Source organism: Myxocyprinus asiaticus, chromosome 46, assembly GCF_019703515.2.
Source record: "Myxocyprinus asiaticus isolate MX2 ecotype Aquarium Trade chromosome 46, UBuf_Myxa_2, whole genome shotgun sequence".
Classification (NCBI taxonomy): domain Eukaryota; kingdom Metazoa; phylum Chordata; class Actinopteri; order Cypriniformes; family Catostomidae; genus Myxocyprinus; species Myxocyprinus asiaticus.
The window spans coordinates 29,516,072-29,529,091 of NC_059389.1; the positions used below are offsets into that span (position 1 = coordinate 29,516,072).

General features: G+C 37.1%; 1 protein-coding gene across 1 annotated transcript in view; it reads right to left on the reverse strand.

Annotated features, from left to right (window-relative positions):
* The window catches only part of LOC127436295 (vesicular glutamate transporter 2.2), a 30,447-nt gene extending 18,562 nt beyond the window's left edge, over positions 1 to 11,885 (reverse strand). The window contains exons 1-6 of the mRNA XM_051690368.1: positions 11,359 to 11,885; positions 9,617 to 9,872; positions 9,182 to 9,300; positions 5,817 to 5,931; positions 2,569 to 2,656; positions 2,406 to 2,492 (exon numbers count right to left, since the gene is read on the reverse strand). Of these exons, the coding sequence (XP_051546328.1) occupies positions 2,406 to 2,492; positions 2,569 to 2,656; positions 5,817 to 5,931; positions 9,182 to 9,300; positions 9,617 to 9,872; positions 11,359 to 11,444 (751 nt within the window). The 5' untranslated portion in view covers positions 11,445 to 11,885. The remainder of the gene's footprint in view (positions 1 to 2,405; positions 2,493 to 2,568; positions 2,657 to 5,816; positions 5,932 to 9,181; positions 9,301 to 9,616; positions 9,873 to 11,358) is intronic.
* Between the last annotated feature and the right edge of the window lie 1,135 nt (positions 11,886 to 13,020).

Below are 13,020 nucleotides of genomic sequence, written 5' to 3' on the forward strand. Positions count from 1 at the left end.
GAGAGATCCCAAGAGGGAATCAGGCGCGGTCTATGAGGATTCAATCTCCTCGCGCCTTTGAGGAACCTGTTGATCAGGTCGCGCTGTCGTGAGGGTTTGCCATCCAGTGTATCGTGGTGAGCTGCTATGGCAGCCACGTACACTTTCAGGGTACAGGGAGACAGCTGTCTCTCCAGCCCTTCCTGAAGAAAAGACAGCACAGAACCGACGGCACATCTCTGTGGGTTTTCCCCACGGGAAGAACACCAGTTAATGAAAAGATGCCACTTCAAGGCATACAGCCGCTTCAGAGAGGGGGCCCTGGCCTGAGTGACCCGAGGTTGGTCGCAGTGCGCAGTTCCTGCATCAGCCCTGGGTCGGTCCTACCCTCGTGCAGGTCTTTTAGTGCCTTGGCCTGGTGGACCTGCAGGATGGCCATGGCATGCAGGGCGGAAGCGGCCTGACCCGTGACCTTGTAAGCCTTCGTCATTAAAGAGGAAGAGAACTTACAGGCCTTGGAAGGGAGCCTTGGTCTACGGTGTGCTCTACCTGGGGAAGCTCGACATATCCCTTAGCCACTCCACCATCGAGGGTAGTCAGAGTGGACGAGCCCGCGAAGAGTGTATGGGCAGTAAAAGCTGCCTTCCAAACTTTCGTTAGCTCCTCGTGCACTTCCGGGAAGAAAGGCACTGGGTCGGAGCACGGCCGTGAGTCGCGCTCTGAGCCAGAAACCAATCATCCAGCCGCGAACGCTCAGGGCAGGGTGGAGGGTTCCACTTCAGCCCGATGTTCGCAGCTGCCCAGGCAAGCACGACTGCCATCTCAGCGTCCGCCTCATCCTGTGCTCTACCATCCATGGGCGGGAGCTCAGAAGATTCGTCCGCTTCCGTTAGCAGAAGCCCACCCTCCGATGCCGCGACCGAAAGCTCATCCTCGTCACGAGCCGCGAATGACACATTAAACCCGCCTGAGGCAGACCACCTGCATCGCTCGACAGCTCACCCGAACAGAACAAGCGTGCTGGGGGATGGGAGGTCCGCGGGGGCTGAGCCGGCGGAAACGCTCCTATGTCCACATCCAGATCGCCCGCGGTGCTTGCCGGCCCGTCCGGCTGAGCGTCAGCCCAGGACAGACCGGGTTGGGGAGCAGCCGCGGTGGCTCCTTGCTTCATAAAGAAGGAAGTGAGCCGTGACCGCAACGTTCTCATGGGCATGTTCTAGCAATGAGAACACAACCCTTCCGCGAAAGCTGCCTCGGCGTGCTGGCGCCCCAGACACTCGAGGCAGATTTCATGGGTGTGCGGAGAGGAGAGATAACAGCCACATCCAGTAGCGCAAACGCGGAAGGACATTTTTAAAAAGACGGAAAGCGTTTGCGCAAGCTCTTTTAGAAGGAAATATACTCTTTCTAATATACTCTTTTAGCGCTTGCAGACTCAGGCTGCTGAAGTGCCCAGGGGAAACACAGCACTCAACCGTGTGAGGGTGACCACTGATATGCGGCGTAAGAATCCAGCAGCGTAGCAAAGGGTGGGAGGACGAACACACAAGCATTCAGCTCCGAAGAAAAAATCTTAATGAGTGATGCACGCCATCTCCTTTTATACCTGTATGTCCGGGGCGGAGAGTGGCATGCAAATTCCACTCGCCAGTTTTCATTGGCCTTTTCTGTTTTAAGCAAAGGTGATTGGGGCTCTCAAGATCGAACCCCTAGTGTCACTACATCGACACAACATCAAGTGAGTGACAGACAGGAAACTGAGTTTAAATGTATTTGGTTAAGGTGTATGTAAACTTCTGACTTCAACTGTATGTCGAAGACATATACTTAGCTATAACTCGCAATATTTTTGTCTGTGAGTAAAAAGGTTAATTAAATGGAAAAAATCTCACACACTATCCTGGCTTGAAACATTGCTTAATACATTTTTATATTCTTTGCAAGCCAGGACAGTGTGCAGCATTTTTTTCCATTTCATTTGATGAGTATGACGTTTTTACCGATTACAGTAATACAGTATGTGCAGTGCAAATTATTCATATATTATCTTAATGGAACACAGATGAGTAATGGGCTTTTTTAGGTCAATTTTATTTTATGTTATCTTTTCAAAAGAAATTATAAAGAGAGTGGGTGATTTCACATTTAGGTTGGGTTCAGGTCGAGACCTCTAATCCCCATATATTTTCATACTTTCCATACATTGTATGGAAAAAAAGCAGTTCGACATTCTGCTTAACTTTTCATTTAATGTTTCACGTAAGAAAGAAAGTCATATGGTTTTGTAGTTCTACCATATGGGTTTGGAATGACATGAATGAATAAATGATGACAGAAATTTTATTTTTGGCTGGACTATTCCTTAAAATTGGGTACATATCCACATAATCAAATAACAAAGATAAAAAATAAAAATAAAAATGTACCGTATATATAGAAGACAGAAGACCAGCCTGAGTACTGCACTAATATTCCAGCCAATGGCATGGCTATCACAGCACCAGCATATGAACCTGAAACAGGGTGTTTTAAAAGGTTTACAGAGGCAACCTGAATAATTCTGTGTAATAAATTGAGATGTACATTTACCACAAAAAGAGGTGGTTGCTAAGCGACTTCTCTCCAGGGGTGGAGCCCACTTGCTCCAAATCCCATGGCATGCTGGATAGGTCACACCCTGAACACACAAAGAAACATTTGAAACCATCTCCTAAATCAAAAACAGTATGAAATTGTTATTTTACAATATTCAATTTATTGGTCAATCAATATGAGTTTTTCAATGGCAGATAATGCAACTTTTACATTTGGTTCCCCAATCTTGTTTATTTGGTTATATTATTGGCTAATAATAATAAAAAATAAAAAAACATTATTAGTAGTAGTAGTATTAGTATTATTACTATTATGCTATTGTTGTTGTTGTTGTAATTCAAATAAATTATTTTTGCTCAAGGAATTCTACTCTTGAATATTTAAGTAATGGCTTACAAAGGGGGCATAAAAACACACAAATCTAACCTCAGTCATTTAACAAATTAACATTAATACATACAATAGCATTTCAAATAAGGATTAATGACCCATGCAGACTTCTGCAAACTCAAGCGGACCCAATCTGATTCACCACAAACACACTAATGCCTCCCATTAAATCTTCATTAGTAGCTAATTGTCACACAATCAGTCACTGATAGACACAAATTGCTGGAGCCAGCGAATGAGAGCTAATGTCAATACACACAACACGAGCGGCTGCGGTTACAATAAAACCTCAAATGGGTTGCAATTTATCTACATTGTAGATTCTACAATAAACACTCTCTTGTCCTAACAGTTGCATAGAATAGTAGACAAGCATCAGAAAGTCAAAGAGGGCAGCTGCTAATACTCTTTCAATGTTCATCATTTTGAGTGTTGTTTGATTAAGAGATGACATCACAAGCCCGCACTCCCCTTTTCAAGCGTTTCATTTATGTGTTTGTTCTCTTGTCACTCCTGTGCTTTCAGTGTGTTTGCTTTGCTATTTCAGGCTTGTTTTAAGGACCTTGTTTAACTATCCTGGTACCTTAACAAGTAACATCTGCTTTTTTAAAGTCATAAGAGACATATCAAAAGATTACACGGGTTCTAATAGGAAAATATGCTACAGTATGTTCGGAAAAGTTTACAAGCACTATTCTTACTATTCCTGTAGCTAAGAGAATGTATACTGAATGTTCACAATATGCTAATGTTATGTATTTATGGAATACCCAAATTACTTATTGCAATATTATGAATACTGTGCCTCACAATGCATGCACTCAACTTGACCTTCCATTTGACATTCTAGTGTGATAAATTAACAGAATGTAAGTACAATTTAAATTTTGGTACTACTTTATGTTGACGTTCCCTTTGTTAAGTGTTTATAAAGTGCTTTATTAATGATTAATTTTGAATTCACAAAAGCATTCTTAATCACTTATATGCAATTATAACAACATGTATAAAAAAGGCGACTTTCATACAGTACTTGCCAAATAGTGAGCCATTTCACCTAACATGCTATAAATGCTTAATGATACTCATTTAACATTAGTAACCTATGAAAGTGCACCTTAATGTAAAGTGGACAGATGTGAAGCATTTATTAAGGAGTTGCCAATATTATAAACCTATGTACAGAAACTTCAGTATGGTTTAATGGTCATAATGCTTTATTATATGATATATGCTGTGAATAAGCATGAAGACCTGAAAAGTGTTTTCGTAGAGGACTTTAGGTAACTAGGGCTAGGTAAAATCATTCTTTTGACATCAGTGTGACAAGGAAAATGACAACACAAATGAGTCAAGACATTACAGTCAGTACCGGATAGATAACTTATGAATGTTAATCAGGTCCTGATTAAAAATTACATTAAACAATTGCAATCCATAAGGTATTTTAGCAGATTACATTTTTGGTGTGATATAATCTGATTACATTTGGATTATTTTTGGATTACTTGCAACCTAACTCTTTTATTTGATGTCACTTGCATTTGAGAAGGATAATCCTGTAACATTCCAACATAAAAATACAAAGAGGAAGGAAAATATATTCCATTTTTATTGCTATCAAAAAGAGTTAAACCTCACAAAAACAGCTCCTTATGAAATTGTTTAAAAGTGCATTAAACACTACACTGAGACATCAAGTTTTGCATCAGTTGCAACATTACGAACAGTAATGAACGTAAAATCAACTGGAAATGAATGAAAATCAACTATCATAAAATCAATTGCAATGATGTTGCTTAGTCAAAGCTTTCATCTTAAAACAGTGAAATATGTACTTTTAACCCTTTGTTCTTACTGCACAATGATGTTTTTGTCACATGTCGTCTTAAAAGTGAAATTATCTCTTCACACCTAGTGGTCAAATGCTGATTTAGACTCTTCATCTTCACCTGGCTAATGCAGAGTATCACCTCTCTGTGCAATTTCACAACCCTCCCCCTCTCCCTCTCTTCCGGAAGCACTGGAAGAGTTACTGAAAGTATATTGTAGGTAGGCTGATTTAGAGTGAAATGTAGATTTTAAAAAGAGAAAAATTACGGTGATCAATAAATTATGAACAATTTACTGCTGTTGTCTAATTAATATGTAATCATGTAATCCATAAAAAATTAACTGTCGTCTGATTACAAGTATTTAAAAACGTAATTTAATCAAATGACAAGTACTTGATTTTTTAATCCAGGTTACATGTAATCCGTTACTACTCAGCAATGATTACAGTAATGAATATAAACACAAAGACTGTAGCAAAATGGCATAATCCCACTTTTTAATCTCACTATTATAGTTTAGTTTTGCAGCGTTGTGACACAAATCATAAGTTAAGGTATTTTTATGTTTTTGATTAATATAGTAATAATAAGTGTATTTATTGAGCATTTATATCATATAAGTTAAAATGCTCACTGTTTAGCAAGTATTGCATGAAAGTCACCCTTTTTATTTATGTTGTTATAACTGCATATCAATGATTTATAAAGTATTTGTAAATGACTTATTAGTCATAAATAAACCCCTTTTTAAACCCTTCACAAACCACATACTTTTTTAGTATTAGTGTTTAAGTCTTGTGGCTTTACTTTTAAAACTGTGTGTTTTAACAATATCTTGCCCCATAGACTTCCATGTTAAGTGCATTACTGTCAACTAAACTTCCTAACAAACTGATGAATTAGTCAAAATTATTGTCTTTGGTAAACAACATTATGCCACAAATGCTGTCAATAGATCTGAAGTCATTCCTTTAACCACTGGTAACTACTGGGGAATTAGTCATTTAATGTACTTACTTCAACAAGGCCCTGCAGAATTCTCACAAACATGACGCAGCCATAGTGCACACGCGCAGCCGACGGGATGAACATGTTGAGTGTTGATGTAAGCACGATAGCAGCACCAAACACCCTGCAAATCAAAGTATTGAGAAACAGCATTTACCAGTCATTTCTGATTGTTTAGAACCATTAAATAGATCAAATGGCCAGCATTGTTCAAATGTCATACTGAATCTTTAAAGCATGTTTTGGATTCAGCAAAAAAAGCAACAAAAAAAAATTAAAAATTTCATAGTAAAGAATATTTATAAAGGTAATATTACCCAAAGGTGTCACTGTTTAACCGAGAAATAATTAGGCATTCTCAAAGGTAGACATATTTTATTAATCTAATTTACAGGTTACAGCCATCTGTTTTCACACTGAATCAAATTTATGTTAATGAGGCATACATTTCAACATTCTCAATGCTAAGACATGCAAACAACTAAATCTAAAAACTACATTAACTTATTAATTTCATTCTGATGCAGACAGGCTACATTTTAAGATGGCAGTTTTATCCACTACTACACCATTTACAACAGTCAACAAAACATAATTTCCTTATAGATGAAGTGGGTAATTTTAGGGTCACCAAACAGAATTTTTTTCAAACAGATTTTATGAATGCACCCTCCGTCTGCCATAATTGGTCAAACAAACAGATAATCCCGCCCACAATTCATACCATAGGTTGAGTCAATGTTGCTGTGCTGGACTGGATGGGCCACTCAAATAAACAAACCAATGATAGACAGCGCCACAGAGACAGTGTTTGCAGTTTTCGAGGAAATCAACCTATGAACTGTTTCTTATAGTTGTCTCTGCTTTTAACAAACACAGTTAACACATTTTTGTTCCCGAACGTTCCCAGCACAGAGATTTAAGGTTCTTCTTTGGTTAATCAGGATATTTTTTTTTTTTGTTACGGAAATAGAATGTTTGTATTAGGTTGTGCATAATGGTTCTCCCAACCAAACTGAAATATTACATCAATAATCAGTCTATAAACCATGCCTTGTCCTGATCCATTATATTTTCTTTATAACTTCTTATTAGGGTGTCACACAAAAACCTCCCGGCATGTTCTTGGAGTGTTAGTTTATGATTATATAAAAAATAAAAACCCATAGAACATTAGGAGTTTAAAAAATAACTAAATGGGACACACACTCTAATATTAGGGGAACATTGTGTTTGCTGGGAAGTATTTTAGCACTGTAAAAATGACACAAGTTAGCTTTAAACATCATTTATTTTCATGGTAACCTTAATTTACCCCCATTTTTTAAGAATAGTGACAATTCCGAGAACTTTGTCTGCTTATAATTTTTCTTGAGTAAAACACTAAAAAAGGGATTTTTGCAGGTTGTTCAGTTTACTTCATTAAAATGAACTAAAGCAACACAATTCTAGAACACTTTGTCACAACTTGATTTAACTGCGTTCTATCCAATTACCCACCAGTGGGTCCAAAGGGGGGCGCTATACCATGAAAAAAGTTTTCGTTTAAAACGTGAAAGTCTCTGTATACATAAGTCAGGCATATGAGGTATCATTTGAAAGCTTACAATCACTTCTGCATTTATGTTGCTTAAAATAATAAAAGATGGCCTCAAAACATTTGCGTTGAATATTAGCACCCCCCCCAGAGGTAATGGGGTGGAAATATTTATATATAAAATTTCTTCACATAGCACATAAAAGGAGAAGTCATATATCAAATGAAAGCTTTTATTCTAAGGAATGTGATTATACAGTTCATTTTGTTGCCCTAATATCACAGTTCAAAAGATTTTCAAAAGAAAATATGATTTCTGTAATTCATCAAATAAAAATGTCTCTTTTATGCTCTGATAACTGCTGCTGAAAGCCCCAAATAGCTAAAAACTTTATATCTACTTTTACCTTAGGAAGTTCTCTAAAAAGACTTGTCTGTGAGCTTGCTTGGCTGAATAATCCAATGTTATATCTTAGATGTCCAGAACAACATATGCCATCCAGTAGGAAAAGCATGCAAAACAAATCATCAAAAAATATGTTTGGCTGTCAAAGCAAAAGGGGAGGATCTCAGCTTTCTAATGACACCTTGATTGAGCTTCTAGTCCACTCAGAGGCCGAGATATTAAATGATCTGAAAAATAAGACCAACTTTAAAAAAACATTGTCCAGTTCGTGTGATTGGTGAGCTTTTAAATTTGAGTGTGAAAAATGGTGGCGGCAGCTTAAAAATACACCAGAGTTTAAGGGGGTTAATTAATTTGAGTTTGGATTACATGAATACTTGTTGTAGCATTGATGAAACTGGGCAGGGGCTTTCCATTTCCTAGCATGCCTTGTGTGGGACTGGATGGGGTGAACAAATGTTGAAATTAAGTGTTATTTTATGCATTTTTGTGCAAGATGAGAAAAGGTGGAGAAAAGTGTCTGTTAGGCTGGAGTGTTGGGGGTTACCCTTGTGATGAAGATTGGTACTTGTGCTTAGGTTGAGGATGGACTTTCACACTCTAGTGATGTTTGATTCAAGTGCTGCTAAGCTTTTAGCTCTCTTCTTAAACAGTTGCCATCAAATTGACAGTGCAACAAATTCACTGTGCTTTGCTCACCTGGCATATACTAATTATTAATAAAGTAAATTAAGTTGGACAAACATAAGAAAATAAATTAAATTAAACATTAGTAAATTTAGTTTAACGAACCTAATAAAGTTGAGTTAAAACTACTATAGTACATTCATTTGACCTAATCCAACTAAAATATTTTGGCTGAATGAAAATGACTTAATTTGAATGAAAAAATGTAAATTGCTTGTAAAAACTTTCGCAAATTCAGTTAAGTATGGTTATGACTTCATTTTTGGAGTGAAGTAGGCCTACTAATAAATCAATATTTTATGACTCCTTTGAGAATAAAAGTCATTTTGTCATTGTACATAGATTTATTTGCTATACTATATATTTGTGGCAGGCATTTGTAAAGGTTTTAAAGACAGACTTTTCTGTGCATTATTTGGTTGCCATGAACCCTGAATGCAGAAGAGAAGACACGCTTTCCTCATTAATGATAGCAGACAGGCTCATGTGCCCCACCGACACCCCGGTGTCTTTTCTCTACAAGACCAAAACTGATTTAACAAAACTGCCTTTGACCGAAACAGGCTGTTATTTTTAGATATAGACCTAATAAATCAATCAATTTACTAATAAAAAAATACACTTAATTTAAGTAATTTGTTTATTTAAACGTATCATTAAATAAACTAAATTGAATTTAAATGTATTTATTTGATCTATAAGGGCTATTTTTTAATAACCAGATAAATGTGTGCTGTGAATTACCTGTTGGCCGCCAGTCGTGAGGATATATAACCTCCTGGAATCTGTGTCACTATATATCCCCAGAAAAACGAGCCATGGATCATTCCCACCGTCTCAGGGTCCCAGTTAAACTTGGCTTTCTTATAAAAAAATTATAAAAACAACAACAACACACTGTTAATTCAACTGCCCATCCATAAAGGGATAATTGTTTAACTTCAAAAGCTGTGAATGCTTTTTTCCCCATAAATCAGAATAACATTTTTCCCGATGATAAAATCTGGAAGAATAATGTATTTATTTATTGTAATGAATCAGATAGTGAAGAAGATCTGATTGACAGGGGAACATGAGGGAGGGGCATTCACTCTGAGAGGTGGGTACTTGTAGGTTATCTGGCTCTCTCTCTCTCTCTCTCTCTCTCTCTCTCTCTCACACACACACACACACACACACCTCTTTAATGATGATCTTGCCACCCTTGTGAATGGTGCTGTTGTTGACCATGCCGACGATCGCGACTCCGAGGTTACAGCGGATCCCGAACGAAATACAGAAGCCGAGGCCGCTCATGATGGCGATGATATACCGGCGCGGGAGCCCGAAGCACGTGCAGTCGCACAGAGGAGGTTTTTTCTCCTGTATCTGCGCGGGCCGCCCATCTTCAGTCAGCTCGATAACCTCACCCGTTTTCTGCTTCTTCTCCATCACCCTGTGAAGATACAGCAGCTCTCATTTTATGATCTGCTTATATCAAGCTATCAATTTTAGGTTCCGTGGCGGTCTGTGAACTTTATTATAGGGTTATGAAAAATACAACTTTAGGGTTTTTAATAATAATAATAAAACATTTAGAAAACGTCCTTTGTGCGTTGCTATTAAGTTATCACGCATAAACGACCCAGTAACGTTCTGGGAACTATATAGGTTTTCTTCATAGAATGTCCAAATTGTACCTAACGTTAGGGCAACGTTCTGTGCTTGCTAATTGTGTGTTTAGAGAGTGAGTTATTTCCCCCCTTTTTACTGACACATTAATAACACACTCGATTGAGAACACGTTAATATAAGTGGTTTATTTGATTTAATAATGAAATCCATCAAGCATTCAGCATCAGAAGAGGACAGGAGTTTTTTATCCAGCATTAGATATATCTCTGATCTGTCTGATCACGACTTGAGTAATTTGCACCGCATTGCAGCATTTCTATCTCTTACATGATCATCGAAATATGCCTACATATAACCTAGAAATGCAGACAGAAATATATCTCGATAAGACTAGGCTATATATATATATATATATATATATATATATATTTCTGCGTTGCGTCGGAATCATTTTTTATTTTATTTTTGTACAGTACCTTAACAATTAGGCTACATATCCCATAATAAAATATTAAAACAACTAAATAGTATAAACGAAACGAAATACACGCATTGTCACTATAATTTTGTGACAGCTAGTGACTGTTATAGCCTATAGGCTAGTATCGAATAGCAGTAAAGATTTTATTTTTCCACTGTAATACACATCCACTCTGGACGTTTCATAATCTCTGACCCAAAATACAATATACAAATGGGATTCTTTTATTTAACTGCGTGCAATATTTTTCAACTCATTTTTTAATAAATTTATCTTACAAAAATAACAATTAAGATTAATCAGACATTATATATATATATATATAACGAAAACATTCAAAGAAACGGAAAAAGCTGCGAAAAATCACGGTCCTAATTGTGACAGTAAAATAATTACAGTTTTTAGCTATTTTCATTAAAGACAAGCAAAAAACGTACAAATCACGTATTCGATAATAATAATTTAATTAAAAGTAAGCTATATATTCTCAGCTCGTAGTGTCACGACTTTCTTTTCATGAATTATTAATTACGTTACTGCCAATGTGGGCAGAGGAAACGATCCTCGAGGAATTCTTCTATCCCCAGATCTATCTATACTCGTAACGAAAAATACTGAAAATAATTATAATATATAATTCAAAGTGATCCATATAAATAATATATTATGTTTCCTTATGGATTTATTTGAAGGGGGAAAAACATGATGTGAATTCCAGGGGACCTTTATATCATACATTGACATCGAAATAATAATCGAATAATACATATTTATGTCAATGTTATAATAATTTAATTTGTAATTTTCTGTCTGATTTTCTCGATACCTGTGCATGTGTCCCAGGGTTTTCCCTGCCAGATTCCTCAGTCTCTCCTTCCCAGGGGCCAAAACTCGATCCTTCATCGTATCCATCTCCAAAAACGATATTCCACTCGATATTAATGAGAATTTTCAATTTGAAAGGACTGCAAGGTGTTTCAGCATATTCCTTTAGTGTGGAATCCTGAGCAGTATTTATTTGACACAGTGGGGGGAAAAAAAAGTTTTTTTGTGTTATATCCTTAATAATCAGTCAAATAAAATCTTTTTTCACTGTCTCTGAAATGTCTTTTGAATCTCCCTTTCCTTCGACTTCTATTAATGCTCGCTTTTCCATTTTTTTCGTGAATAAAGAATATCCTCTCAGAATTCACATTTGAAAATGCCAAAACCCGGTAAATGGCAGGAAATGCACAAAAAAGAAAAAAAAAGAAAGAAAAAAGAAGAAGATACCGAAATGTGGAGAGGTGGAAGACAGCACTAGGTGCAGGATATCATTCAGTATCGTGGAGAGGGAACGCGCGTCCGTCCAGCTGTTCCATCAACCCGCAGACAGTGAATGAGCGCGCTCACACCTGCGCGCTCCCCCAATCACTCAAGCGGACTAATAAAAAGGCACGCATCTAGCACTAAACAAGGATTATCTGACAAACACAATTAGCAGTCATCTTATATTAGTATCATTGAGTGGCTGTATCAGGTGGGCTTTCACAGAAGCACACCTTCATGGAATCAGTTTTCACTGAGCATTAGGAAAGTGGACAAGACAATATAACAAGCTGCTGCTGGAGTTAGTTGTTTTTCATTCATCCAAGAATAAATCAGGATATGTCATAACAAATGATGTTAGTTTAGTAATTTAAAGGAAAATGAGAAAGAGAGAGAGAGAGAGAGAGAAGAGAGAGAGAGGGTTGAATTTATCTACGAAATATGACCACAAGTGGGCGCTCTAAGACAGGACGGCATTGTTCCTAAGAAACTTTGTGTTCTGTGTTCAGTACAAGTTAGTAACACATGCTGCCTAAACATAGCCTATAATATAAATAAAAATACTTTATTAGAGGGTTTAATTTAAGGTTTAAAATCAGAATTGTTTAAGCTCTTATATTAGGTTTACTAGCGAAAATGTTTTATTTGAGCTGTAAAGTTGCATAACTATAACTGTGTAACTACTGTTCTGGGCTAATTCACTTCTGTTATGGAGTTTGTTATAAGTAGCCTACTTTGTGGTAAAAAGTAGCCTACATGTCATGTCCTTTCTATCATTTGACTATCGAATATCATGCGAAAGTTTCCAGCTTTACTTTTTTTGTGGACAAATTGACTCAAGTAGTCAGTGGCCATCTGGTGCACAAAACAAAATAAATAAAGCCAAGAAAATGAACTGAGCCACAACAGACCTGAAATAGTATAGTATTAGGCTACTGTTAATGTGTGTATGTGGTTTTGATATTGTCTGGTAATGTTGTGAATGCACACACACACACACACACACACACACACACACACAAATCAGCTAAACAAGTCCACAACACAATGGAATATTGAAGAAGAGACCTGAGCCATATTTAGTGACCAGAATGTCACAGAGACTTTGGGGTGAGCTCTTTTCACTTGGGCCAGTAAGCAAACACTAACAACCAATGAGGTAAAAAAAAACAAAAAACAC